Here is a 27597-nt window from a genome sequence, read left to right on the forward strand (position 1 = left end):
GATCAGTCTAATGATGGGACTTGATGATATCAGTAAATCACCTGACTAACCCTGATCAATTAGCCAGACAGAGACAGGCCAGACACAGCCAGGCACTGGGCTAAAATACTGCACTGTAGGAGGCTGTACTCTGTCCATGGTGCTGAAACCAGTCAAATACTTTCTAGAATGATCCAACCTCATAGAAACGCACACTTCTCTCCTCCCCCTCCCCCTCTCTCTCTCTCACACACACAGTATATTTACTGACTCATTCAAGGCTGCTTCATGTGCCATTCAGAACACATTCATTCAATCAGGCCAGCCATTGAAACAGATTGGTTCCATTTGGTTTCTAAATATGGAGCAGGAGAGATGACCCACTGCACAGACGTCAATTCAACGTCTATTCCACGTTGGTTCAATTTCATTGAAATTACGTGGAAACAACGTTGATTCAACCAGTGTGTGCCCAGTGGGTAGGGAGTAGGCCAGACCGCCACCCTCCATAAATGCGCAGACTGCCATCTGAAGCAAAAATCAATCGGTACGCTACATGACACCAGGCAAGATCGATAAGGTTCCAGGGTCGGGACGCTATAATGACGACAATAAATATTATTCTGATGACCATTAGTAAATCAATCCCTCATCATAACCGATATGCGGAATACTCGGCCTTCTTTACAGTACAGTTTATGTAAAATCAAGCTGTGTACTCTATTAAATAAACCGAACAGTGTAAATATGTTATGAAGAATAGCCTAGCTTGTTTTCCGTCGCAAACCTTCAGTAGCATAGTTGTGGTCGCGTAGGAAGCTGTTGTTGATCTTGCGGGTGTTACTTTCCTCCTCCATTGATAAATCGGTTGGTTCTGGATCCTGAGACCGTTAAAGACATCCTGGACTGTACCATCAGCAGCAGGCGGGCCGCGAGACCAGCGTGAGGGCTGTCATCTTGACTCCAACTCTCTGGTAGATATAGCGGAATGATCAAATAGCGATATTGGCAAGTCCCGTCCACGTCTCAGTGCGCTTCAAATAGGGGTTTTAGCCTATGCAATGACAGTGCTTTACAAATGTGTGTCTTTAGTAATTCTAGCGCATTTAACCTCGAAGGAATGGGTGGTGGTTGCCTCCGTCTTGCCTCGTTAAAAAGAGACGAAAATAGCCTATGTAGTTTAAAATGATCCAAATGTCTTCATATAGTGCCACCTCCTCTGCTATGCAGTGGAATGCAGTGGAATGTGTCAAATAAATTGCCTTTTCCCTGTATGAGGGTGTGTGAATGAGACAGCAGTCCTCGGTAAATCTTATCTGGTGAGGATTTGAGTTGAAGCAGGCAAGACTCTCTCTCGAACAGCTTGGCTGGGGCGGGATTATGCGTCAAGCCTGGCTGGCTAAAGTCATTCCAACGTTTCCCTGCCAGCCTCCTCGGTTGCAGATCAGAGTGCCACTTCGCTTTCCTCCTTCCTTTCGTTCACCAAGCAAAGTCCTCCTCGTCTTCTCTCCTCGAACAGAAGGAACTCTGGTGCGGCGCGCCCGAGTCATTGGTGCGCATATGGACTGGGGCTGCAGAATCCCTGGCGCTGGTACTGACGCGCCGCTTTAGCACCAGCCCTTTCCAATACAGATTGCCGCAGGCTGGATCTTCAAAACTACACGCAGCAAACGCGTTTTGAACGCTCGCTGTGACGTTTAATCGAACCACCACATTGCAGCCTACTGGCAATGGTCAGTCAGAAAATCATGAATTATGAATGGCTCAAGATGACAAGCAGATCTGACATTGTACCGTTCCAGTATATAGGTTAATGCCAGGGCAAAGTTATATTTTTCCTCCCAGGTGACATTAAGGAATGGGCTCACTGGTTTAGTTAATACATAGTTACTGTTGAAGGCCTGTAGACATCAGGAGAGAGGAAGACATTGAGAGGAGAGAGTGATGAGGGTGAGAGGAGGCTAAAGATACAGAGAAAGAAAGAGGTGGATCAGGAGAGCTGGGACTCGGGGCAGAGAGAGAGACTGAGAATGAGAGAGAGGGTTAGGGGGATAAGGGACAGGCAGAAAAAGTGAGGAAGGAAGGAAGGAAGAAAGAAAGAAAGAGAGAGAGAGAGAGAGAGGGGGGGAAGAGAGGGGAAGATGAGAGAGAGAGAGAGAGAGAGAGAGAGAGAGAGCGAGAGCGAGAGGATGATGAAGGATGAGTGCAGCAACCAGTCTGATTAATTAGATTAAAGTTGAGATGCCGTCGGCACGAGTTCTTTCTGGATCTAATATCAATCACCACTGGGACTTCCCCTCACACACACATGACCCTTTATAATCCCCCAATGTGTGTGTGTGTGTGTGTGTGTGTGTGTGTGTGTGTGTGTGTGTGTGTGTGTGTGTGTAGGTGCGTGCATGTTTGTGTGTGTGTGTGTGTGCACACGTGTGTTCCAGCATTTGCATGCATGTGTGTGTGTCTGCATTGTGTCATTACACATGTAATCCAAGTGCCCATTTGCAGCCAGGTCACTCAAGATTCACTTCGAAATTGGACAACCGTCCATGTCCCGAGGACATCGGGAGAGGCCTTTAAAACTCACCACTAGGGGCAAAGGTGAGCACTATTATCATCAAGTAGGCTTGGGTTTTGCTATGGCGTTGTGGATGGGGACGACGGAAGGGCGTAAGCCGCAAACTCCGGCACCAAGGGTCGCGTGTTCAGTCCCAGTGCTAGACACTCATTTTAAAACATTTTGTTTTAACCCTATCCCAAACCTTAACTTAAAGATGCACTATGCAGAAATGTTACATATTGCAGCTTTAACCATTCGGAATGAATGCAGGAGGAGCCGCATAAAGGAGGAGCTGCACTAGGAGGAGTAACCCAGGGTGTCCAAAACACCACGAATATTGACGTTTGGAGCAGCTTTGAAGTTTGACGTTTGGAGAAATGTGGATAAACGATAGAATCTGAAGGGAAATTGGTCAAACCATGAGATCTTTTTTTTTTTTTTTTTTTTACCTTTATTTAACTAGGTAAGCCAGTTGAGAACAAGTTCTCATTTACAACTGCGACCTGGCCAAGATAAAGCAAAGCAGTGCGATAAAAACAACAACACAGAGTTACATATGGAATAAACAAAACGTACAGTCAACAACACAATAGTAAATCTATATACAGTGTGTGCAAATGTAGTAAGTTATGGAGGTAAGGCAATAAATAGGCCATAGTGCAAAATAATTACAATTTAGTATTAACACTGGAGTGATAGATGTGCAGAAGATGATGTGCAAATAGAGATACTGGGGTGCAAATGAGCAAAATAAATAACAATATGGGGATGAGGTAGTTGGGTGGGCTAATTACAGATGGGCTGTGTACAGGTGCAGTGATCGGTAAGCTGCTCTGACAACTGATGCTTAAAGTTAGTGAGGGAAATAAGAGTCTCCAGCTTCAGAGATTTTTGCAGTTCATTCCAGTCATTGGCAGCAGAGAACTGGAAGGAATGGCGGCCAAAGGAGGTGTTGGCTTTGGGAATGACCAGTGAGATACAGTGAGGAAAAAAAGTATTTAGTCAGCCACCAATTGTGCAAATTCTCCCACTTAAAAATATGAGAGAGGCTTGTAATTTTCATCATAGGTACACGTCAACTATGACAGACAAAATGAAAAAAGAAATCCAGAAAATCACATTGTAGGATTTTTTATGAATTTATTTGCAAATTATGGTGGAAAATAAGTATTTGGTCAATAACAAAAGTTTCTCAATACTTTGTTTTATACCCATTGTTGGCAATGACACAGGTCAAATGTTTTTTGTAAGTCTTCACAAGGTTTGCACACACTGTTGCTGGTATTTTGGCCCATTCCTCCATGCAGATCTCCTCTAGAGCAGTGATGTTTTGGGGCTGTCGCTGGGCAACACAGACTTTCAACTCCCTCCAAAGATTTTCTATGGGGTTGAGATCTGGACACTGGCTAGGCCACTCCAGGACCTTGAAATGCTTCTTACGAAGCCACTCCTTCGTTGCCCGGGCGGTGTGTTTGGGATCATTGTCATGCTGAAAGACCCAGCCACGTTTCATCTTCAATGCCCTTGCTGATGGAAGGAGGTTTTCACTCAAAATCTCACGATACATGGCCCCATTCATTCTTTCCTTTACACGGATCAGTCGTCCTGGTCCCTTTGCAGAAAAACAGCCCCAAAGCATGATGTTTCCACCCCCATGCTTCACAGTAGGTATGGTGTTCTTTGGATGCAACTCAGCATTCTTTGTCCTCCAAACACGACGAGTTGAGTTTTTACCAAAAAGTTATATTTTGGTTTCATCTGACCATATGACATTCTCCCAATCCTCTTCTGGATCATCCAAATGCACTCTTCAGACGGGCCTGGACATGTACTGGCTTAAGCAGGGGGACACGTCTGCACTGCAGGATTTGAGTAACTGGCGGTGTAGTGTGTTACTGATGGTAGGCTTTGTTACTTTGGTCCCAGCTCTCTGCAGGTAATTCACTAGGTCCCCCCGTGTGGTTCTGGGATTTTTGCTCACCGTTCTTGTGATCATTTTGACCCCACAGGGTGAGATCTTGCGTGGAGCCCCAGATCGAGGGAGATTATCAGTGGTCTTGTATGTCTTCCATTTCCTAATAATTGCTCCCACAGTTGATTTCTTCAAACCAAGCTGCTTACCTATTGCAGATTCAGTCTTCCCAGCCTGGTGCAGGTCTACAATTTTGTTTCTGGTGTCCTTTGACAGCTCTTTGGTCTTGGCCATAGTGGAGTTTGGAGTGTGACTGTTTGAGGTTGTGGACAGGTGTCTTTTATACTGATAACAAGTTCAAACAGGTGCCATTAATACAGGTAACGAGTGGAGGACAGAGGAGCCTCTTAAAGAAGAAGTTACAGGTCTGTGAGAGCCAGAAATCTTGCTTGTTTGTAGGTGACCAAATACTTATTTTCCACCATAATTTGCAAATAAATTCATTAAAAAATCCTACAATGTGATTTTCTGGAAAAATAATTCTCAATTTGTCTGTCATAGTTGACGTGTACCTATGATGAAAATTACAGGCCTCTCTCATCTTTTTAAGTGGGAGAACTTGCACAATTGGTGGCTGACTAAATACTTTTTTCCCCCACTGTATACCTGTTGGAGCGCATACTACGGGTGGGTGTTGCTATGGTGACCAATGAGCTAAGATAAGGCAGGGATTTGCCTAGCAGTGATTTATAGATGACCTGGAGCCAGTGGCTTTGGCGACGAATATGTAGTGAGGGCCAGCCAATGAGAGCGTACAGGTCACAATGGTGGGTTGTATATGGGGCTTTGGTGACAAAACGGATGGCACTGTGATAGACTACATCCAATTTGCTGTGTAGAGTGTTGGAGGCTATTTTGTAAATGACATCGCCGAAGTCAACGATCGGTAGGATAGTCAGATTTACGAGGGCATGTTTGGCAGCATGAGTGAAGGAGGCTTTGTTGGAAAATAGGAAGCCGATTCTAGATTTAACTTTGGATTGGAGATGCTTAATGTGAGTCTGGAAGGAGAGTTTACGGTCTAACCAGACACCTAGGTATTTGTAGTTGTCCACATATTCTAAGTCAGACCCGCCGAGAGTAGTGATTCTAGTCGGGCGGGCGGGTGCAAGCAGCGTTCGATTGAAGAGCATGCGTTTAGTTTTACTAGCGTTTAAGAGCAGTTGGAGGCTACGGAAGGAGTGTTGTATGGCATTGAAGCTCGTTTGGAGGTTTGTTAACACAGTGTCCAATGAAGGGCCAGATGTATACAAAATGGTGTCATCTGCGTAGAGGTGGATCTGAGAGTCACCAGCAGCAAGAGCGACATCATTGATATACACAGAGAATAGAGTCGGCCTGCTTCAGTGCTAATGGGTATGTGGCTGTTAGTGCAGAGCGATATGTATGTTATTTTCGTTTTTAAACAACTAATTGACCGACATCAGTTCAATTATTGGAATTCCATTTAGTTCTTTATTTTTTCTGTGAGCTCAATGTGCACATCGCACAATTTCTCTAGAAATAAATCAGATCCAGCCTGAACTGTGCGCTTTAGTAGGGAGTTGTAGTTTTCAACAGGCCAATATTCTACATAGTTTAGTGCATAAAATTAGGTAATTAACTACAATGACCATAATCCATTGTGTATCTACTTGTCTGGTCTGTGTTTCTTTTATGACTGCTACAGAAGATAGAAAAATGTGCAATCATGAGGGGATATAGACAGTGGTGTAAAATACTTAAGTAAAAATACGTGTCGGCGGACTGACAACAAGATTAGATTGAAATTAATTAGAACCACTGGGAGACAATGGAATTACCAGAGTCAGTGGAGTGAAGGCTGGTTGGTTGGACGATTATGGTTTCACTTTGGAAGTGGCAAGTGGGTAGAATGCAGGTGGCTTCGGCAGAGAGAGGGGTGGAGAGAATCAAATAGAAAGACTAAATGGCAAAAGCCAGATAGAGAGAGAGACAGAGAGAGAGAGACAGAGAGAGACAGAGACAGAGAGAGACAGAGACAGAGAGAGAGAGAGAGAGAGATTATCTCAAACCTGCTACCACAAAAATACTTCCACCCTGCTACCATACAGAAGGTAAACGCAAGTATTTTCAGTGACTGTGCCTCAAAACCAAATGTCTACCTGGCCCACCACTCTACCCTGGACTTGAACAGCCTTTACGACCAGGTCCACCTATACAAGGCAGCAGTGACCACCTTCGCCCGGACCCTAAAGGATATCGCCCTCAACCGCAGACCCAACACCTCACACAGGAGCAACAGATCAACAGAAACCCCGCCCAGACCAGCGAGACACTCCAGCAGACCTAACTCACTATTAAATTAATCAAAACAGGAACATTTTACATTTAGCTAGAAATTCAAAAGGAAATTATCTCAACAAAGAAACATGTCCTCCTGTGTGCTACCTATATCCCCCCACTAGAATCCCCATACTTTAATGAAGACAGCTTCTCCATCCTGGAGGAGGAAATCAATCATTTCCAGAACCAGGGACATGTACTAGTCTGTGGCGACCAAAATGCCAGAACTGGACAAGAACCTGACACCTTCAGCACACAGGGGGACAAACACCTACCTGGAGGTGACAGCATTCCCTCCCCCATATGCCCCCCTAGGCACAACTACAACAACATAACCAACAAAAACAGGTCACAACTCCTGCAGCTCTGTCGCACGCTGGGTATGTACATAGTCAATGGTAGGCTTCGAGGGGACTCCTATGGTAGGTACACCTATAGCTCATCTCTTGGCAGTAGTACTGTAGACTATGTCACTGACAACCCAGAGTCTCTCAGAGGGTTCACAGTCAGCCCACTGACACCCCTATCAGACCACAGCAAAATCACAGTCTACTTGAACAGAGCAATCCTCAATCATGAGGCATCAAAGCCAAAGGAACTGAATAATATTAAGAAATGATATAGATGGAAGGAAAGTAGTGTCGAAACCTACCAAAAAACTATTAGGCAACAACAAATTCAATCCCTTTTAGACAACTTCCTGGACAAAACGTTCCACTGTAATAGTGAAGGTGTACGCTTGGCAGTAGAAAAACTAAACAGTATATTTGACATCTCAGCTTCCCTATCAAATCTAAAATCTCTAACAGAAAACCGAAGAAAAGTAACAACAGTGACAAATGGTTTGATGAAGAATGCAAAAACCTAAGAAAGAAATTGAGAAACCTATCCAACCAAAAACATAGAGACCCAGAAAACCTGAACCTATGCCTTCACTATTGTGAATCACTAAAACAATACAGAAATACACTACGGAAAAAGAAGGAACTGCATGTCAGAAATCAGCTCAATGTAATTGAAGAATCCATAGACTCTAACCACTTCTGGGAAAATTGGAAAACACTAAACAAACAAAAACACGAAGAGCTATCTATCCAAAACGGAGATGTATGGGTAAACCACTTCTCCAATCCTTTTGGCCCTATAACAGAGAACAAACAGCAAAAAAATATACATAATCAAATGCAAATCTTAGAATCAACTATTAAAGACTACCAGAACCCACTGGATTCTCCAATTACATTGAATGAACTACAGGACAAAATACAAACCCTCCAACCCAAAAAGGCCTGTGGTGTTGATGGTATCCTCAATGAAATGATAAAATATACAGACCACAAATTCCAATTAGCTATACTTAAACTCTTTAACATCATCCTTAGCTCTGGCATCTTCCCCAATATTTGGAACCAAGGACTGATAGAACCGCCAATCCACAAAAGTGGAGACAGATTTGACCCCAATAACTACCGTGGGATATGCGTCAACAGCAACCTTGGGAAAATCCTCTGCATTATCATTAACAGCAGACTAGTTCATTTCCTCAGTGAAAACAATGTACTGAGCAAATGTCAAATTGACTTTTTATCAAATTACCGTATGACAGACCCCGTATTCACCCTGCACACCCTAATTGACAAACAAACAAAACAAAACAAAGGGAAAGTCTTCTCATGCTTTGTTGATTTCAAAAAATGTTTTGACTCAATTTGGCATGAGGGTCTGCTATACAAATTGATGGAAAGTGGGGTTGGAGGAAAAACATACAACATTATAAAATCCATGTACACAAACAACAAGTGTGCAGTTAAAATTGGCAAAAAACACACACATTTCTTTCCACAAGGCCGTGGGGTGAGACGGGGATGCAGTTTAAGCCCCACCCTCTTCAACATATATATCAACGAATTGGCGAGGGCACTAGAACAGTCTGCAGCACCCGGCCTCACCCTATTAGAATCTGAAGTAAAATGTCTACTTTTTACTGATGATCTGGTGCTTCTGTCACCAACCAAGGAGGGCCTACAGCAGCACCAAAATCTTCTGCACAGATTCTGTCAGACCTGGGCCCTGACAATAAATCTCAGTAAGACAAGAATAATGGTGTTCCAAAAAGGTCCAGTTGCCAGGCCCACAAATACAAACTCCATCTAGACACTGTTGCCCTAGAGCACACAAAAAATTATACATACCTCGGCCTAAACATCAGCGCCACAGGTAACTTCCACAAAGCTGTGAACGATCTGAGAGACAAGGCAAGAAGGGCCTTCTATGCAATCAAAAGGAACATAAAATTCGACATACCAATTAGGATCTGGCTAAAAATACTTGAATCAGTTATAGAACCCATTGCCCTTTATGGTTGTGAGGTTTGGGGTCTGCTCACCAACCAAGAATTCACAAAATGGGACAAACACCAAATTGAGAGACTGCATGCAGAATTCTGCAAAAAAAAACTCAGTTTACAACGAAAAACACCAAATAATGCATGCAGAGCAGAATTAGGCCGATACCCGTAAATTATCAAAATCCAGAAAAGAGCCGTTAAATTCTATAACCACTTAAAAGGAAGCGATTCCCAAACCTTCCATCACCTACAGAGAGATGAACTTGGAGAAGAGTCCCCTAAGTAAGCTGGTCCTGGGGCTCTGTTCACAAACACAAACAGACCCCACAGAGCCCCAGGACAACAACAACAACCCAATTAGACCCAACCAAATCATGAGAAAACAAAAAGATAATTACTTGACACATTGGAAAGAATTAACAAAAAAACAGAGCAAACTAGAATGCTATTTGGCCCTAAACAGAGAGTTCACAGTGGCAGAATACCTGACCACTGTGACTGACCCAAACTTAAGGAAAGCTTTGACTATGTACAGAATCATAGTCTTCCTATTGAGAAAGGCCGCCGTAGGCAGACCTGGCTCTCAAGAGAAGACAGGCTATGTGCACACTGCCCACAAAATGAGGTGGAAACTGAACTGCACTTCCTAACCTCCTGCCAAATGTATGACCATATTAGAAACACATATTTCCCTCAGATTAAAGATCCACAAAGAATTTGAAAACAAACCCAATTTTGATAAATTCCCTTATCTATTGGGAGAAAAACCACAGTGTGCCATCACAGCAGCAAGGTTTGTGACCTGTTGCCACAAGAAAAGGGCAACCAGTGAAGAACAAACACCACTGTAAATACAACCCATATTGATGTTTATTTATTTTCCCATTTGTACTTTAACTATTTGCACATTGCTACAACACTGTATATATACATAATATGACATTTGAAATATCTTTATTCTTTTGGAACTTCTGAGTGTAATGTTTACTGTTAATATTCATAGTTTATTTCACTTTTGTTTACTACCTAATTCACTTGCTTTGGCAATGTTAAACTACGTTTCCCATGCCAATTAAGCCCTTAAATTGAAATGTAATTGAGAGAGAGAGAAAGAGACATATGAAGGAGAGGTAGTGAACAGTTTCATGAAAGCGCGTGGAAGCCAAAACCTCAGATCAATGCTACTGCTTTAATGACACAGATCCTGCCTCTTTTTTCCTCGCTACCTTCCCCTTTTCTCCACCTCTTTCCTCACCCTGTTTCGCCCATTATCTCTCTCTTTTCGCTTAGCCAGGTCTCCCTGTTTCCTGCTCCCCAGGCCTTCTCCACTCTCCCAAGCCCTCTCTCTAAGCCTTTCTCCCTCCCTAGCCCTGTCTCTAAGCCTTTCTCCCCTCCCTAGCCCTGTGTCTAAACCTTTCTCCCTTCTACCTAGCCCTGTGTCTAAACCTTTCTCCCTTCTACCTAGCCCTGTCTCTAAGCCTTTCTCCTCTCTACCTATGCCTGTCTCTAAGCCTTTATCCCGTCTCCCTAGCCCTGTCTCTTTCTGCCATCTACCTAGACCTGTCTTTCTCCCCTCTCCCTAGCCCTGTCTCTAAGCCTTTCTCCCCTCTCCCTAGCACTGTCTCTAAACCTTTCTCCCCTCTCCCTAGCACTGTCTCTAAGCCTTTCTCCCCTCTCCCTAGCACTGTCTCTAAGCCTTTCTCCCGTCTCCTTAGCCCTGTCTCTTTCTGCCATCTACCTAGACCTGTGTTTCTCCCCTCTACCTAGCCCTGTCTCTAAGACTTTCTCCCCTCTCTCTTGCCCTGTCTCTGAGCCTTTCTCCTCTCTACCTAGCCCTGTCTCTAAGCCTTTCTCCCTTCTTCCTAGCCCTGTCTCTAAGCCTTTCTCCCTCTCTACCTAGCCCTGTCTCTAAGCCTTTCTCCCCTCTCCCAAGCCCTGTCTCTAAGCCTTTCTCCCTTCTCCCTAGCCCTGTCTCTAAGCCTTTCTCCCCTCTCCCAAGCCCTGTCTCTAAGCCTTTCTCCCCTCTCCCTAGCACTGTCTCTAAGCCTTTCTCCCCTCTCCCTATGCCTGTCTCTAAGCCTTTCTCCCCTCTCCCTAGCACTGTCTCTAAGCCTTTCTCCCCTCTCCCTAGCCCTGTCTCTAAGCCTTTCTCCCCTCTCCCTATGCCTGTCTCTAAGCCTTTCTCCCCTCTCCCTATGCCTGTCTCTAAGCCTTTCTCCCCTCTCCCTAGCTCTGTCTCTAAGACTTTCTCCTGTCTCCCTAGCCCTGTCTCTAAGCCTTTCTCCCTTCTCCCTAGCCCTGTCTCTAAGCCTTTCTCCTGTCTCCCTAGCCCTGTCTCTAAGCCTTTCTCCCGTCTTCCTAGCCCTCTCTAAGCCTTTCTCCCCTCTCCCTAGCCCTATCTCTAAGACTTTCTCCCCTCTCTCTTGCCCTGTCTCTAAACCTTTCTCCCATCTACCTAGACCTGTGTTTCTCCGCTCTCCCTAGCCCTGTCTCTAAGACTTTCTCCCCACTCCCTAGCACTGTCTCTAAGCCTTTCTCCCCTCTCTCTTGCCCTGTCTCTGAGCCTTTCTCCTCTCTACCTAGCCCTGTCTCTAAGCCTTTCTCCCCTCTCTCTTGCCCTGTCTCTAAGCATTTCTCCCCTCTACCTAGCCCTGTCTCTAAACCTTTCCCCATCTACCTAGACCTGTGTTTCTCCGCTCTCCCTAGCCCTGTCTCTGAGCCTTTCTCCTCTCTACCTAGCCCTGTCTCTAAGCCTTTCTCCCTTCTTCCTAGCCCTGTCTCTAAGCCTTTCTCCTCTCTACCTAGCCCTGTCTCTAAGCCTTTCTCCCCTCTCCCTAGCCCTGTCTCTAAGCCTTTCTCCCTCTCCCTAGCCCTGTCTCTAAGCCTTTCTCCCTTCTCCTAGCCCTGTCTCTAAGCCTTTCTCCTCTCTACCTAGCCCTGTCTCTAAGCCTTTCTCCCCTCTACCTAGCCCTGTCTCTAAGCCTTTCTCCCCTCTACCTAGCCCTGTCTCTAAGCCTTTCTCCCTTCTTCCTAGCCCTGTCTCTAAGCCTTTCTCCCTCTACCAAGCCCTGTCTCTAAGCCTTTCTCCCCTCTACCTAGCACTGTCTCTAAGCCTTTCTCCCATCTCCTTAGCCCTGTCTCTTTCTGCCATCTACCTAGACCTGTCTTTCTCCGCTCTCCCTAGCCCTGTCTCTAAGCCTTTCTCCCATCTACCTAGACCTGTCTTTCTCCGCTCTCCCTAGCCCTGTCTCTAAGCCTTTCTCCCCTCTCCCTAGCCCTGTCTCTAAGCCTTTCTCCCCTCTACCTAGCCCTGTCTCTAAGCCTTTCTCCCTTCTCCCAAGCCCTGTCTCTAAGCCTTTCTCCCTTCTCCCTAGCCCTGTTTCTAAGCCTTTCTCCCCTCTCCCAGCTCTGTCTCTAAGCCTTTCTCCTCTCTACCTAGCCCTGTCTCTAAGCCTTTCTCCCATCTTCCTAGCCCTCTCTAAGCCTTTCTCCTCTCTACCTATGCCTGTCTCTAAGCCTTTCTCCCATCTTCCTAGCCCTCTCTAAGCCTTTCTCCCCTCTCCCAAGCCCTGTCTCTAAGCCTTTCTCCTCTCTACCTATGCCTGTCTCTAAGCCTTTCTCCCCTCTCCCTAGCACTGTCTCTAAGCCTTTCTCCCGTCTTCCTAGCCCTCTCTAAGCCTTTCTCCCCTCTCCCTAGCCGTCTCTAAGCCTTTCTCCCCTCTCCCTAGCACTGTCTCTAAGCCTTTCTCCCGTCTTCCTAGCCCTCTCTAAACCTTTCTCCCTTCTACCTAGCCCTGTCTCTAAGCCTTTCTCCGCTCTCCCTAGCCCTGTCTCTAAGCCTTTCACCCCTCTCCCTAGACCTGTCTCTAAGCCTTTCTCCCCTCTACCTAGCCCTCTCTCTAAGCCTTTCTCCCCTCTACCTAGACCTGTCTCTAAGCCTTTCTCCCCTCTACCTAGACCTCTCTCTAAGCCTTTCTCCCCTCTACCTAGCCCTGTCTCTAAGCCTTTCTCCCTCTCCCAGACCTCTCTCTAAGCCTTTCTCCCCTCTACCTAGCCCTGTCTCTAAGCCTTTCTCCCGTCTCCCTAGCCCTGTCGCTAAGCCTTTCTCCCCTCTCCCACCTCTCCTCTGTCCCCCAGTCTGCTTCTAGGGGAGATAGAGAGAGGCAGACCTGTCTGCAAACCAATCCCATCCATGTGTCAGTCAGTCATTGTTACGGTCTAAAAGGTCTTACAGGAGATGCTTGAGGGCCTCCAGAATTGGAGAGAGCATGTCATCCATGTGTCCTCCCTTACACGGACAGAGCAGGTAGAAGTAGGCCCTATAGCAACCCAACTGACAAAACGGGGGAGGACACATTTAAAAGAAAACATACTGTTGATAGTTGGGTCAAAAGATACATAGATTCATCAGTACATAAGGGAAGCACAAACCATCATCCTCTTGGTTGATCCTTTCATCGTCTACTTCCTCTCATTTGTAAGATCCTGCTTTAAATTGTTACAAAACATAGAAAGATAAGACGCCTTTAAGATCCTTAGATGCTCTTCAGTCCTCCGTATAACCCCAACAGCCACCAGCCCACCCTAGGGGGTATTAGACTTTACCAGTCAGCCATCTGCCAGGGGTCTCAGTGCCAGGCCAAGCCCAGGGAGGGCTGGGTAGACCTGCTCCGTCTGCCCCCTTACTGGAGCTCTGGTCTGGAGACATGTCTTTGGAGATAAGTATATTATTTACAATAATGTGGGGTTAAACCTCTAAAGGTCTAAGCCGTGGGGGGATGCTACAAACAGAAGTTGGCACATCGACGGTACCGACTTCAGACGTTCGGACGCTACAGACGTTTTCGTGAGACAACTGATTTTCGGGATGTCTCATGGTCTGACAGCTTTAGCTCGGCCACCTTCCACCGCAGAAGTGGAAGGGCGACATAGGCGACATAGGCCGAGCCCATGCAAAAAAAACAGATATCTCTAGCTTAAACTGACGGATTTCAATGGGGATTTTTTTATTATGTTATTTAGATTGACAATGTGTTTTCATGCATGTGTTTAGCAAATGCTATGTAGAAACCAGCAGACGATGTGTGTTTCACAGTATAAATGAATGTGAAGCCAAATGGTGTAAAATGCGTCTGTTGCTCTGATGGACGACAGATGGAGACGCATGGTACTGAACAAATGTAGAGGGGGAAGGTGGGTGGGAGGAAGGGATGGGGGAAGAGAGAGGGAAGAGAGAATGAGAGAGAGAGAAGGGAAAGCAGAGGAGGTAAGGAGGGAGTTAAAGTGAGCGAAAATTGAGAAACAGAGATGAGAAAGGGAGAAAAAAGGGAGGAAGAGAGGAGGAATGAGGGAGGGACAGCAGACAGAAAAGGACGGGGATTGATAAAAAGATGGATGTGTAGTTGTGGTTGAGTGTATTAAATCAAGCCTGAAGGGCGTCGGTCCCTAACAGCAGGGTTTACTTTTCATGTCGTTCCAATTACAGGATGAGTCTAATGCTCTCTCTCTCTCTCTCTCTCTCTCTCTCTCTCTCTCTCTCTCTCTCTCTCTCTCTCTCTCTCTCTCCCTCTCTCTCTCTCTCCCTCCCTCCCTCCCTCCCTCTCTAATGCTCCCTCCATCTTGCTGAGACTCCCCCGAATCCCCATTCCCTCCCCTGACAGCCACCCTCCCCCTTCCTCTCTCTCCCCTGATAATGAATTAATTGAAATTGATGCATGTTCTATGATTAGTGGAAACCTTTCCTAGGAAAACTGGTCGATTTAAATTATTCCCTACAGAAATATCAGTATGTTAGCCTATCTGACCTCAAGGGCATAAACACGCCCGCTTGACACACACACACACACACACACACACACACACACACACGCACATTCAAAACCGCTTATTTTAAAGTCAGCATGTAGTTAAGAGTAAACACTGACAGATTTATTCAATTTTAATGTATTCATTGCTATATGAGCTATTCTGCAACTTGCTCCGTATGTATCCTCTCTTGTTGCTAGGTAACTGCCAGTGAAGCGGCAACCATTGCTATGCTGCACAACAACAGCTGTCTGTGTAATTGGACCATTAAGATGTTTAAACGTCGTCATCATTCCGCTCCTCTCAGTCTTAATACAGTTCAGGCTCCACAACATGCTGTAACAGAAGGGTTAATGGACTGAACAGGAGAGGCTGATACTTCTTGTTTATTTCTCATTAGGATAATGAAGAACTTAAAGATTATTGTCTATGTTCCAAATGGCACCCTATTCCCTATAGAGTACACTACTTTTGACCAGAGCCCTTCACAAAAGTAGTCCACTAAATAGGGAATAGGGTGCCATTTGGAACACAGAATTTACTTATACAGTAAATGGCAGGAAGGCAGCAGGATAGAACCTCCCAAATGATTTCCATAATGTTAGCCTTCAAATATAGTCATCATGTAAAATGTTACTATAATAAAGTGAATTTTATGTTACTAAAATGTTGCTGCAAGCCAGGGCTTGTGGGATTGGCATCTGAATGTATATTTACATGCACATTCTAATCCGTTACCAATTAATGAACAACTGATGAATTACGGGTCCGGGCACTTCCCCATTCAGGGCCGTGGAAAGCTCCCCAGTTTGTCGCGAGCTAAGACGATAAGGGCTCTAAATGCATGTTAAAAGACAAAGAAAAGAGTAGAGACCAATGGAATTCATGTTAGTGTATTCTGTATGTTGTGTTGTCAGATGATACAAGGCATGTTGTAATCTACAGGAAAATCCCATTTGGCAAAGCAGCTGTCAGGTGGATCACAGAGACTGGAGCTCTCCTGATGCCCGCAGGGATGGCAAGCTGTCCACACACACACGCACACACACACGCACACACACGTAAGCGTGCACAGAGGGGGGAGCATATGATGTTCCCCCATGATGAAAGGTGGCCATGATAGAAAAAGTTTGGGAAGCAATGATCTAGCTAATTATTATCACAAATACAGATGGGAAACCCCATGTTTCAGCCTATGTATTTATAGCCACTATGCTGCATCAGTTGGGCTACATGTGATAATGCTTATTGCTAAATAACACACCAGATGGATAGTATGGACCAATATGTTGGTAGGCTCATTTTTGGAGGGGGCAATTTTATTTTAATTACTTTTGGAGTAGAAAAGTCACCAGAGCTGTGTTCAGTATAAAAAAACGTAATGCAACGTTTTATTAAACGAAAACAGTTCTGTTCTGAACGACCAGTTGAAAAATGGGGAGGGGTTGGGTTGTGGGTTCAATATGCACCGCTGTCCTTCAAATACGTCACTCATTGCTTCAAGCCACACCCTGCCACACCCACCAAACGGAGCAAACGTAGGCTACCTCAGTCTGTTCAAGAACGTTGAAGAATGTTTTGGGGAAACGTGTAGTTCTGTACAACACGTTTTGCCTACGTAGCAAACGTTCAATCAAACTGAACGCACCCCAGAACTGACTTTCTCATAGTCATTCTACCAAAAAATTGCCAAGTGTGGTTACTTTCTGAACTCATAGTTAGACCAACAGACATAACCTGTTTTGTTTGTTTTTACAAAAAAAACGTGCATACAACTGCGACCCAAACTGGCCATTGTTATATTTGAAAATATAATGCCCTTTATAATGTCCACTTATGTAAATAGGATGCTGTATATAGCATTTTAACATATTAAAACAAAATAATTTTGGTCCAGCCTTTGCTGCTATGCTTGCAGATGTGCATAACATGCTGCGACCCTAATAATAAAATTTTTAATAACTCCAAATAACAAAAACGTAGCTAGGTTGTTGTAACATTTAAATGTAAAACATCTTTGCTGTATGGTGCTCTCAAAATGTCTTGTAGGCCTAGTTGAGTGGCCAGCCTAGGCTACTGCTCAACTGTTGCTATAATAGGCCTACATGTTTTCCTTTGTGTCACACCAGCCTTCGCTTTGGCTCCCCCTCCTGTCCAGCTCAGGCGTTTGGCGTCACCGGCCTTCTAGCTGCTGTTAAACCTACTGCTGGCAAACGGCCTTCACTCATCAACCCCGGACTTGTCTCGTCATCATTACACACACCTGGTTCCAATCCCCACTCTATCACTGTATATAAACTCCCTCTGCCATTTGTCTTTGTCGATCATTGTAAATGTTACTTTTCTTCTTGAGAGGAATCCCGTCTATTTCCTGAGTACTTTATATTTTGCACTTTGGGTTCACCCAGTGCCTTTTTGTTTATGAAGATATATTTTGAACACAACAGCGTTTGGGTTTCGTCCCGTTTTGATCTATGGTGCTTCAATAAATTCAGTAGTTCTAAACCTGCGACTGCCTCCTGCCTACTCATTTCTACACCAGTGACACTTTGAATGGTTTTTTTGTTGCAGGTTTAGTTTTTTGGTTATTCATTATCAAGCTTGCAACATTCTAGTAACCTAGCTAGCTAGGACTGTGGCATGTGTCTGTACACTTTCACTCTGCTGCGCACTGTAAACGGGACACACAAACGTCTTTTGATAAAAGTCACCTTGTCCTAGAGAGATTTACACAGTTATTAAAACGTCACGCCAGGGTAAGCCTACACGAAACACAGCCCTTATTTTAAGTGTTTCTAAAATCCCCTATCGGAAAAATTAATGGTGGAAAAATGATTGGAACCATTTCCTTGTTTGACCGCTAGGTTTTATGGGTATTATGACTCATACTGTGGTACTCTATGGAAGTGGAAGTGGAAACCCAAATCATTGCGCCGGCCGGATAGAAATGTGTCTCGGGCCGGATTCGGCCAGTGGGCCTTGTGTTTGACACGTGACTTAGAGGGAGCATATAACCGTGTTTGACTAGTGTGATTGTCTATGGATTTGAAGTAAACAGAGTTAGGGCAAGTCCTCCAAAACACGCTGGATCACCCTCCAGTCTAATGCCAGGATAAATCCAGCCCACTGACACAGAGATACTTTCTCCTCCCTCTGTGAATAGTAACATGTCAATGAGCTAATCCAACCTATAACTCACACTCTCTAGAATTAGTTTTATTGGACCATCAGAGTAAAGCCGCAAAGCTAATATTGATCTAGACTGGCTAATTGGTCTCACTAAGTGACTGTATTGAACAAGATGACTGGCCATGATAGTCTGCCTGCCAGCCTGTCTGTCTGTCCGTTTGTCTGTTCACACTAGACTGAGCCGTGAGGATGACCAGGAGTGTCTCTGTGTTGTCTGGCCATCGAGAGCATAGCAGGATCCGGACTGGAGCAGCATCACATGTAGGGAATGTCTGGTACTTCAACACTGACACTGACCGTAGTACATCTTATCTTACAGCACCACCTTCTGGCATAAACTAGCATTACATGTGCAGAAATGCAGAATCATAAGCACATCTAATCTGCTGGAAGGGTATCTGCGCAGTCATTCATACACACACACAGACACATACACATACACACACACAGACACATCCAATCTACCAGGACAGGACAAACAGCCTAGTATAGCTCCATCAATACTAGTGACACACAACACAACGTATCACTATGACAACCCTAGACTAGGCCGAGACTTATTTTTCTCCCCCATCACCCCATTCACCCGAGAGACAGAGAGAGAGAAAGAGAGACAGATACAGAGAGAGAGGAGAGAGAGAGAACAGTCAGAGCAGTGTGTTGCTGCCAGGTCAGACTTTCACTTCCTCCAGAAAATAACTCCTTTCTTCCGAAATCGGCACTCTCATCTGTCTCTCCTCCTCCATTCATCGCTCTCCTTCCCCCCCTCCCCCCTCTCTCTTTCTTGGCCTCAGAATTAACTGCAATAGAAAAAGCTCATTAAGAAAAACTTCACTGCCTCCTTCCCCACTAAGTCACTGGTATTGTAAAACAGTCTACTGACGTTATGTCCTGCTCTGAGATCCCTGCACAGTCCCACCACAAACCACATCATGACAAAATAAAAAGTGCCTGGATATATATGAGATACTGCATGTGTCATAGAGGGAGGTGGCATTAATTTGGTAGTACTTGTCTTCCAGGTAAAAACATATATTATACGTCCCAAATGTCACCCTATTCCCGTTACAGTGCACTACTTTTGACCAGCGCCCTAGTGCACTGTAAAGGAAATAGGGTGCCATTTGGGACTCATGCAGAGGCTTGTCATGAATCTTTAAAGATCCTATCCCCCACACTCCTCAAATTCAGCTGGAGTTTTTCTCTTTTATTTTCACTCTCTCTTCCTTTATGCCCCCCCTTCTCTCTCTCCATTCAAGATTTTGAAGAGTATTTGCTTATCACTCAGAGGGAGGGTTATTTATTTCAGAAAACTCAGACCTTTACTAAAATCCCCCACTTACAGAGTCAATCCTCCAGACCTGCCTGTGAATACATGTTATAGATGATAATGTAACAATCTTAATCCTATAGATTACCAGTTAGTCACTCCAGGATAATCCTTTATAATATCTGATCCCAGCAGAGCAGAGGGGGAAAGGGTTGGAAGGTAAAATGTAATTTGTTAGAAATTAGGGATTGCCTTGTAATCGCGTAATTAACCGGAGACATACTGTTGTTGTTGTTGTTGTTGTTGTATACAGCGGATTATTGGATAGAAGATAGACAGCACACAGAGAGAAGCAGAGAGAGAGAAAGAGAGAGAGAGCGAGAGAGAGAGAAAGAGAGAGAGAGAGAGAGAGAGAGAGAGAGAGATAGACAGAGACAGAAAGAGACAGAGAGAGAGACAGAGAGAGACAGAGAGAAACAGCGAGACAGAGAGAGAGACAGAGAGACAGAGAGACAGAGACAGAGAGAAACAGAGAGAGAGAGAGAGATAGACAGAGACAAAGAGAAACAGCGAGACAGAGAGATAGACAGAGACAGAGAGAGAGAGAGAGAGATAGACAGAGACAGAGAGAGAGAGAGAGAGAGAGAGAGAGAGAGATAGAGAGAGAGAGAGAGAGAGAGAGAGAGAGACAGAGAGAGAGCAAGAGAGACAGAGAGAGCTCATATTTGTCTCTAGCTGTTGGATTGTAAGGCCTATACATCTCATGCATTACAGACCTTACTGTCTGCAGGTCAAGGCTGGTATGGTGTGTGCGCGCAAAATGGAAGATGTCACACATACATACAGTAGCTACAGCAAAGAGAATCTTATGTTGTTTCTGGTAATACACACACTACAGTACCAGTCACACACACCAAACACACACACACTGGGCTGAATGCAGTAGGGAGTTGTGCTCTGTCCATTGTGCTGAAATCCATCACACTAAGGACTGAACCATACAGTATGCCTGCCTCCCAAATGGCACCATATTCCCTATATAGTGCACTACCTTTGACCACCAGAGCTCTATGCACCCTGGTCAAAAGTAGTGCACACTATATAGGCCATTTGGGACGCATCAGTGTTGACTATGATGACTCGGCACTACAGAAATGATGAAGGAAACACAGGAAACACAGACCTAAGACCCTCATACCTATCCTCCCACAGGAAACACAGACCTAAGACCCTCATACCTATCCTCCCACAGGAAACACAGACCTAAGACCCTCATACCTATCCTCCCACAGGAAACACAGACCTAAGACCCTCATACCTATCCTCCCACAGGAAACACAGACCTAAGACCCTCATACCTATCCTCCCACAGGAAACACAGACCTAAGACCCTCATACCTATTCTCTCACAACAAACACAGACCTAAGACCCTTATACCTATTCTCCCACAACAAACACAGACCTAAGACCCTCATACCTATCCTCCCACAACAAACACAGACCTAAGACCCTCATACCTATCCTCTCACAACAAACACAGACCTAAGACCCTCATACCTATCCTCCCACAACAAACACAGACCTAAGACCCTCATACCTATCCTCCCACAACAAACACAGACCTAAGACCCTCATACCTATCCTCCCACAGGAAACGACTAGCCCTACTACTCCCACAACAAACACAGACCTAAGACCCTCATACCTATCCTCCCACAGGAAACACAGGAAACACAGACCTAAGACCCTCATACCTATCCTCCCACAGGAAACACAGGAAACACAGACCTAAGACCCTCATACCTATCCTCCCACAGGAAACACAGGAAACACAGACCTAAGACCCTCATACCTATCCTCCCACAGGAATCAAGGTCTAAATAACAACACTGGCTAGCGCCTGTCTGGAGGAGTGTTCTTAGAGCTAGGGTCCGTCCGAAATGGCACCCTATTCCGTATATAGTGCACTACTTTTGACCAGAGCTCTAGTCAAAAGTAGTACACTTTATAGTGAATCGGGTGCCATTTGGGAGGGACCCTAGATCTAAGAACCTTCCACCTACGGGGTATAAAGGCCAACATAAATACAGGTTTAGCTCCTGGTGTCTATATCACTGTCTGGGCTGTAGTCTCTGGAGCTCCTGGTGTCTAAATCACTGTCTGGGCCGTAGTCTCTGGAGCTCCTGGTGTCTAAATCACTGTCTGGGCCGTAGTCTCTGGAGCTCCTGGTGTCTAAATCACTGTCTGGGCCGTAGTCTCTGGAGCTCCTGGTGTCTATATCACGTCTCTCTCTGGAGCTCTGGTCTCTGGAGCTCCTGGTGTCTAAATCAATGTCTGGGCCGTAGTCTCTGGAGCTCCTGGTGTCTAAATCACTGTCTGGGCCGTAGTCTCTGGAGCTCCTGGTGTCTATATCACTGTCTGGGCCGTAGTCTCTGGAGCTCCTGGTGTCTATATCACTGTCTGGGCTGTAGTCTCTGGAACTCCTGGTGTCTAAATCACTGTCTGGGCCGTAGTCTCTGGAGCTCCTGGTATCTAAATCACTGTCTGGGCTGTAGTCTCTGGAACTCCTGGTGTCTAAATCACTGTCTGGGCCGTAGTCTCTGGAACTCCTGGTGTCTAAATCACTGTCTGGGCCGTAGTCTCTGGAGCTCCTGGTGTCTAAATCACTGTCTGGGCCGTAGTCTCTGGAGCTCCTGGTGTCTATATCACTGTCTGGGCCGTAGTCTCTGGAGCTCCTGGTGTCTAAATCACTGTCTGGGCTGTAGTCTCTGGAGCTCCTGGTGTCTAAATCACTGTCTGGGCTGTAGTCTCTGGAACTGCTGGTGTCTATATCACTGTCTGGGCCGTAGTCTCTGGAGCTCCTGGTGTCTAAATCACTGTCTGGGCCGTAGTCTCTGGAGCTCCTGGTGTCTAAATCACTGTCTGGGCCGTAGTCTCTGGAACTCCTGGTGTCTAAATCACTGTCTGGGCCGTAGTCTCTGGAGCTCCTGGTGTCTAAATCACTGTCTGGGCTGTAGTCTCTGGAGCCCTTTTACTTTTTACTGATCGAAAAACATAAAGATAGCTGAAAGCATAGAAACCTAAACACTAACACTCTACCGCTACCGCTTCTGTGTCACTCCTGTAATTCTCTATCTGTCAAGGTGGTGACATGTAATCACAGTAAAGTAAAGAGTCACTACACCCTTTACCCCTCTGCCTTACAGGAAGTAGTCACAATTAATTACAGTAAACATCCAGGTTTACTAGACCTTTTAGCCTTTTTCACTGTAAGACAGTGGTCCAGTTAGTCCAGGCTCCAGGTTAAAAATACAACACAGAAGCTGCCTGTATCCTTCCTGAAAGACTGGGGCTGTTATTAAAGTTTAGTTGTTTGTTTTCTAATCACTGTCATCATGTAGGTTAGCTGTTTGTTTTCTTATCACTGTCATCATGTAGGTTAGCTGTTTGTTTTCTTATCACTGTCATCATGTAGGTAAGCTGTTTGTTTTCTTATCACTGTCATCATGTAGGTTAGCTGTTTGTTTTCTTATCACTATAAACATGGACAATAGAGAGAGAGAGAGAGTGAGAGACAGAGAGAGAGAGACAGAGACAGAGAGAGAGAGAGAGAGAGAGAGAGAGAGAGAGAGAGAGAGAGAGAGAGAGAGAGAGAGAGAGAGAGAGAGAGAGAGAGAGAGAGAGAGAGAGAGAGAGAGAGAGAGAGAGAGAGAGAGAGACTTTTTACTTTTTGCCTTTCTTTAATGGTACATCCTCATTTCATTAAAACCTCACCATTTCATTAAAAAATTACCAATATCCCCTGTACTGCATACTCACCTTTCTCTCTACCACACGATACAAAAACAACACCACACATCACAATAACCCAAACCTCACCACTTCTACAACCGTATATATCCAGACCATCTTCCCCAGCTATACAGACAGCCCCCCCAACACACCTTTTTTTTTTTTTTTTACATTTTAGTCATTTAGCAGACGCTCTTATCCAAAGCGACTTACAGTTAGTGAGTGCATAAATATTTATTTGTTTCATACTGGTCCCCTGTGGGAATCGAACCCACAACCCTGGCGTTGCAAGCGCCAAGCTCTACCAACTGAGCTACACAGGACCATATCTCTTGAAACATCTCCACACTTTTTATCATTTTATAGAACTCAAATTCTACCCTAAGGCGCACAGAGACAATCCCATTAAATAATAGTAAAGGGTCTGTTATCCCCCCACCTTTGACCCTGTTCCTCCTTGTTGTCCAGATAGCTAACTTTGACTGAGCAAACAGAAAATTCAACAACACACATTTGGCCTTTTCCTTATTTGAATACCTGTACCCCATTATAAACATCCCGACAGTAAACTCCACCCCCAACCTCTCACACAGACATTCCAACAGAGACATTAAAGGCATTAACCTGGCGCACACAGAAAACACATGAATCACAGTTTCACTCATGACACAGAAAGGACAACCCTGTCCGACTCCTAGTTCAACCCGTGCCAACAAGCTGTTAGTGGCCAGGGCTCCATGTTAAAACCCTCCACTGGAGGTCCCCTGACCTCTTTGGTACTGGGAGTTTGTAGAGCCCCCTCCATCTAAAACCCACCAAACCCACCATACTCTCCGCCCCACATACTCCCCCAGGCTCGGAGTGTTAAAATCTAACTAGTCCTCCAGACCCCCTTGCCAGTCCCCAGTCTCTGCCGTCACGTGCAGTGGTGGAAACATTGGTGCCCCCCCCCCCTTTGGCCACTCAAACACCCCCTTTACCGGCTCAGACAGTGCCTCCTGGACTTCCCTCAGGAATCTCTCCAGCAGCCTAAGAGATGTTAGTCCTGTTTGTTGTGCTAGGACTTCTGGGGTTTTCCACCCCTCCTCTCCCAGCAGTCGCAGGTCACCCAGCCTTAGTAATCCCGCTGCCATCAGTCGCCTCTTCAGGGTGGCCGACTGAACCGATCTCAAAAGGATGGCTGGGTTGGGGAAGATAGGCTCCTCCCACACCCACAGCCCAGGCTCCACACCCCCTTCTCATGTGGGCCTTAGTAGCTGCCAGGCCCTCAGCACCTCAGAGTAAAAATCAGAGAGACCTGCTGTACTCAGCCCCTCCAGCCTCATGAGGAATAGTTGCCGGTCGAACCCTAATCCGCCAGCTCTCCTCAGCAGAGCGCATGCTGGTTCCCTCCATCCTACATCAGTATGGTACAGCAGTCTCTGCGCCGCCTTTAGTCGGAATGCAGCCACCCTGCTTTCCAGTTCCACCAGGCCCTGTCCTCCTTCATTTACAGACATATACAACACTGCCGCACTCAGCCAGTGATGGCCCGACCAGAAAAAATCCACTAGCTTGCGTTGCAGGTCTGCGAGCAGACCGGCGGGGGGGTTGAGGACAGCCAGTTTATGCCACAGGGAAGATGCCACCAGGTTGTTGATTATCAGCACCCTCCCTCTATATGACACTTGGGACAGGAGCCACCTCCACCTGGCCAGTCTTGACACCACTGCCTGTGACAGCCCCTCCCAGTTCTTCCTGACCCACCTCTCTGAGCCCAGGTACACCCCCAACATTTTAAGCCCTTCACAACCCCACTGCAAACCCCCTGGAAGCAGAGGAGGGCTCTTTCCCCCATGCCCCACATAACAGAGCTTTGCTCTTGCCCCAGTTTACCTTAGCTGACGAAGCTGCCTCGTACACCTTCAGACTATTCTCTAGTGCCTGCATATCCTGACCATCCCTGACCATCACAGAAACGTCATCTGCATACGCTGATATGCCTGTCCAGCACACTCCCTGCAGTCTCCTGCGTAACAGGCCCAAAAAAGGCTATATGGCTAGTGTATATAACTGCCCTGATAGAGGGCATCCTTGTCTGATGCCCCACCTCACCCAGACTGACCTACTGAGCCCACCTTGACCATACATGATGCCCCAGCATACAACATCGTCACATAGGCCAAAAACCTTTCCCCAAAACCAAACACAGACATCACATTAAACAGATACTCATGGTCCACTCTATCAAAAGCCTAAAGAGACCAGTCCAAAGTCCACATTAGAACCTCTCGACAAGTCCAACATGTCCCTGATTAAGAATAAGTTGTCCATGATTGAGTGTCCTGGTACGCTAAGTGTGTGGTCCTTGTGTACTATAGAGTCCAGATGGGACTTCAGTCTGTTATCGAGAACCTTGGCAAATATCTTGTAGTCCACACAGAGCAATGCCACAGGCCTCCAGTTCTTAAGTTCACACAAGTCCCCTTTTTTGGGCAGGAGAGTCAGAGACGCCCGGCGGCAGCTCATCGGCAACTCTCCTACCCCAACGCACTCACGCAACACGCAAAAGAAGTCCAATCCAATTATTCCCCAAAATTTTTTATAAAACTCCACTGGGAGTCCATCGACCCCGGTGCATGGCCAGGGGACATCTGGGTTACAGCCTCTGCCAATTCATGGGACAACAGGGGAATGTCCATTTCATCCCTCTGTGCCAGAGAGAGCTTAGAGAGTTCTGCAAACAAAACCTGAGCACATATAGGATCACACAGTTCTGCCCTATACAACTCAGTTTAAAACTCCACAGTCCGCTCCCGCATCTCCCCCACCACAGAGGTTACCAGCCCATCCGAAAGCCGTAGAAAATGCATACCCTTTGCTTCACCGCTCTTTCCAAACCAAAGAAGAAGGAGCTGGGAGCATCCATCTCCTTGAGCAATGAGAAACTAGCTCTTACAAGTGCTCCCTTTGCTTTAACCTGGAAAAAACTGCCCAGGTCCCTACGTAGTTCAGCTAGATTAGCCTGGAGGCCTACATTGCCTTGCCCCACCAGCTCTACCGCCATCTCACTAATACTACGCTTGAGATCCCTCAATACTCTCCTAGCCTCTGAGGATGAGAGAGCTGTATACCGTTGGCAGAAAAGCCGAATTTGGACTTTTCCCACATCCCACCATTGACTCAGAGACTCATACTCCTCTCTTCGCTGCCCCCACCTTTCCCAAAAAGTCTGGAAACCTGAGCAAAAAGTGGCATCTTGTAAGAGCTTTACATTAAACTTCCAATAGGATGCCTGCCGAGGCCCTGGTGAAATAGACAGTCGAGCCATGGTTATGTGATGACCAGAAAAACCCACCGGGAGAATGGTAGCGCCCAACAGCCTATTGCTCTGATTCCTGGACATGTACAATCGATCAAGCCGGGCTGCACTCACCCTAGCCCCAAATACCTTCACCCATGTATACTGTCTTGTGTTGGGATGTCTAGTTCTCCAAACATCCACTAGGTCAAACTGATTAATGATGTCCCTTAACACCCCCACTGAGCCTGAATTAGGCTCCTCCCCATTTATGTATTTCGTTAAATCCTTCGTATAGTTCCAGTCCCCGCCGACCACCAGCGTCTCCTCAGGCAATACCTGAGAGAGTTCCTGTCTAAGACACCCAAATAGAAGCCCCCTCTCTCTCCCTGTGTTAGGCGCATACACGTTTCTAAAGACAAAACCCCTACACACCTCTTTTGAGGAGCACATTTTTACAGACAGACCCGGTACAAAAAGGACTGCCACCCCTGCATTAACATTTGACCCATGGCTCAGCACACTTGCCCCTTTCCACCAAAGCCCCCTATCAACTTCATTCACCACATCACTATGCATCTCCTGCAGAAACAACACCTGTACTTTTTTTTGTTTTACATATTCACCCAACACACTCCTCTTTCCCGCATCTCTGGCACCATTAATATTAAGCGAGCCTACCCAAAGAGTCTCCATAAGAAGTGGGAGAAAAGCCAGAAAAGAAAGAGACCAATAGCAAAGCTCAAAAAGCCACAGTGCCAGAAAGAAAACTTTAATCTAAACAGTGTCTGAAGGTAGACCTTTACGCACGGTTGTGACCCACTTCCTCAACCTAAACCGTTTCCTGGGTGAGAGGACACCATGCCCCTCATTTTTCATAGCATGTTGTACTGATCTTACAAACTTTCCCAGATCGCAACAAAAAGCCTCAAGATTATTATTTTTCCCCTTAGTCTCATTCAGGAACCTTGACAGTTCCCTCACTGTGTACTTTGACCCCTCTGACTGACTGGCTGTCAGCTCTGGACCCATTGAGGAGAAGTCTGAAAAGAAATCCTCCTCATCGTCTTCTTCCTCAGACTCACCTTCCTCCTCCTCATC

General features: G+C 45.9%; 1 protein-coding gene across 2 annotated transcripts in view; it reads right to left on the reverse strand.

Annotated features, from left to right (window-relative positions):
- LOC121539445 (serine/threonine-protein phosphatase 2A 55 kDa regulatory subunit B beta isoform-like) overlaps positions 1-27597 on the reverse strand; it is an 82533-nt gene that overhangs the window by 39187 nt on the left and 15749 nt on the right. Inside the window, exon 1 of one of the 2 annotated variants that reach the window (XM_041847957.1) lies at positions 767-1649. The exons of the other annotated variant lie outside the window; for it this stretch is intronic. Coding sequence (XP_041703891.1) covers positions 767-836 — 70 coding nt within the window. The 5' untranslated portion in view covers positions 837-1649. Of the gene's footprint in view, positions 1-766; positions 1650-27597 lie in introns of those variants that run through there. 2 annotated transcript variants of the gene reach the window in all.

Source organism: Coregonus clupeaformis, chromosome 3 (genome assembly GCF_020615455.1).
Source record: "Coregonus clupeaformis isolate EN_2021a chromosome 3, ASM2061545v1, whole genome shotgun sequence".
NCBI classification, from domain to species: domain Eukaryota; kingdom Metazoa; phylum Chordata; class Actinopteri; order Salmoniformes; family Salmonidae; genus Coregonus; species Coregonus clupeaformis.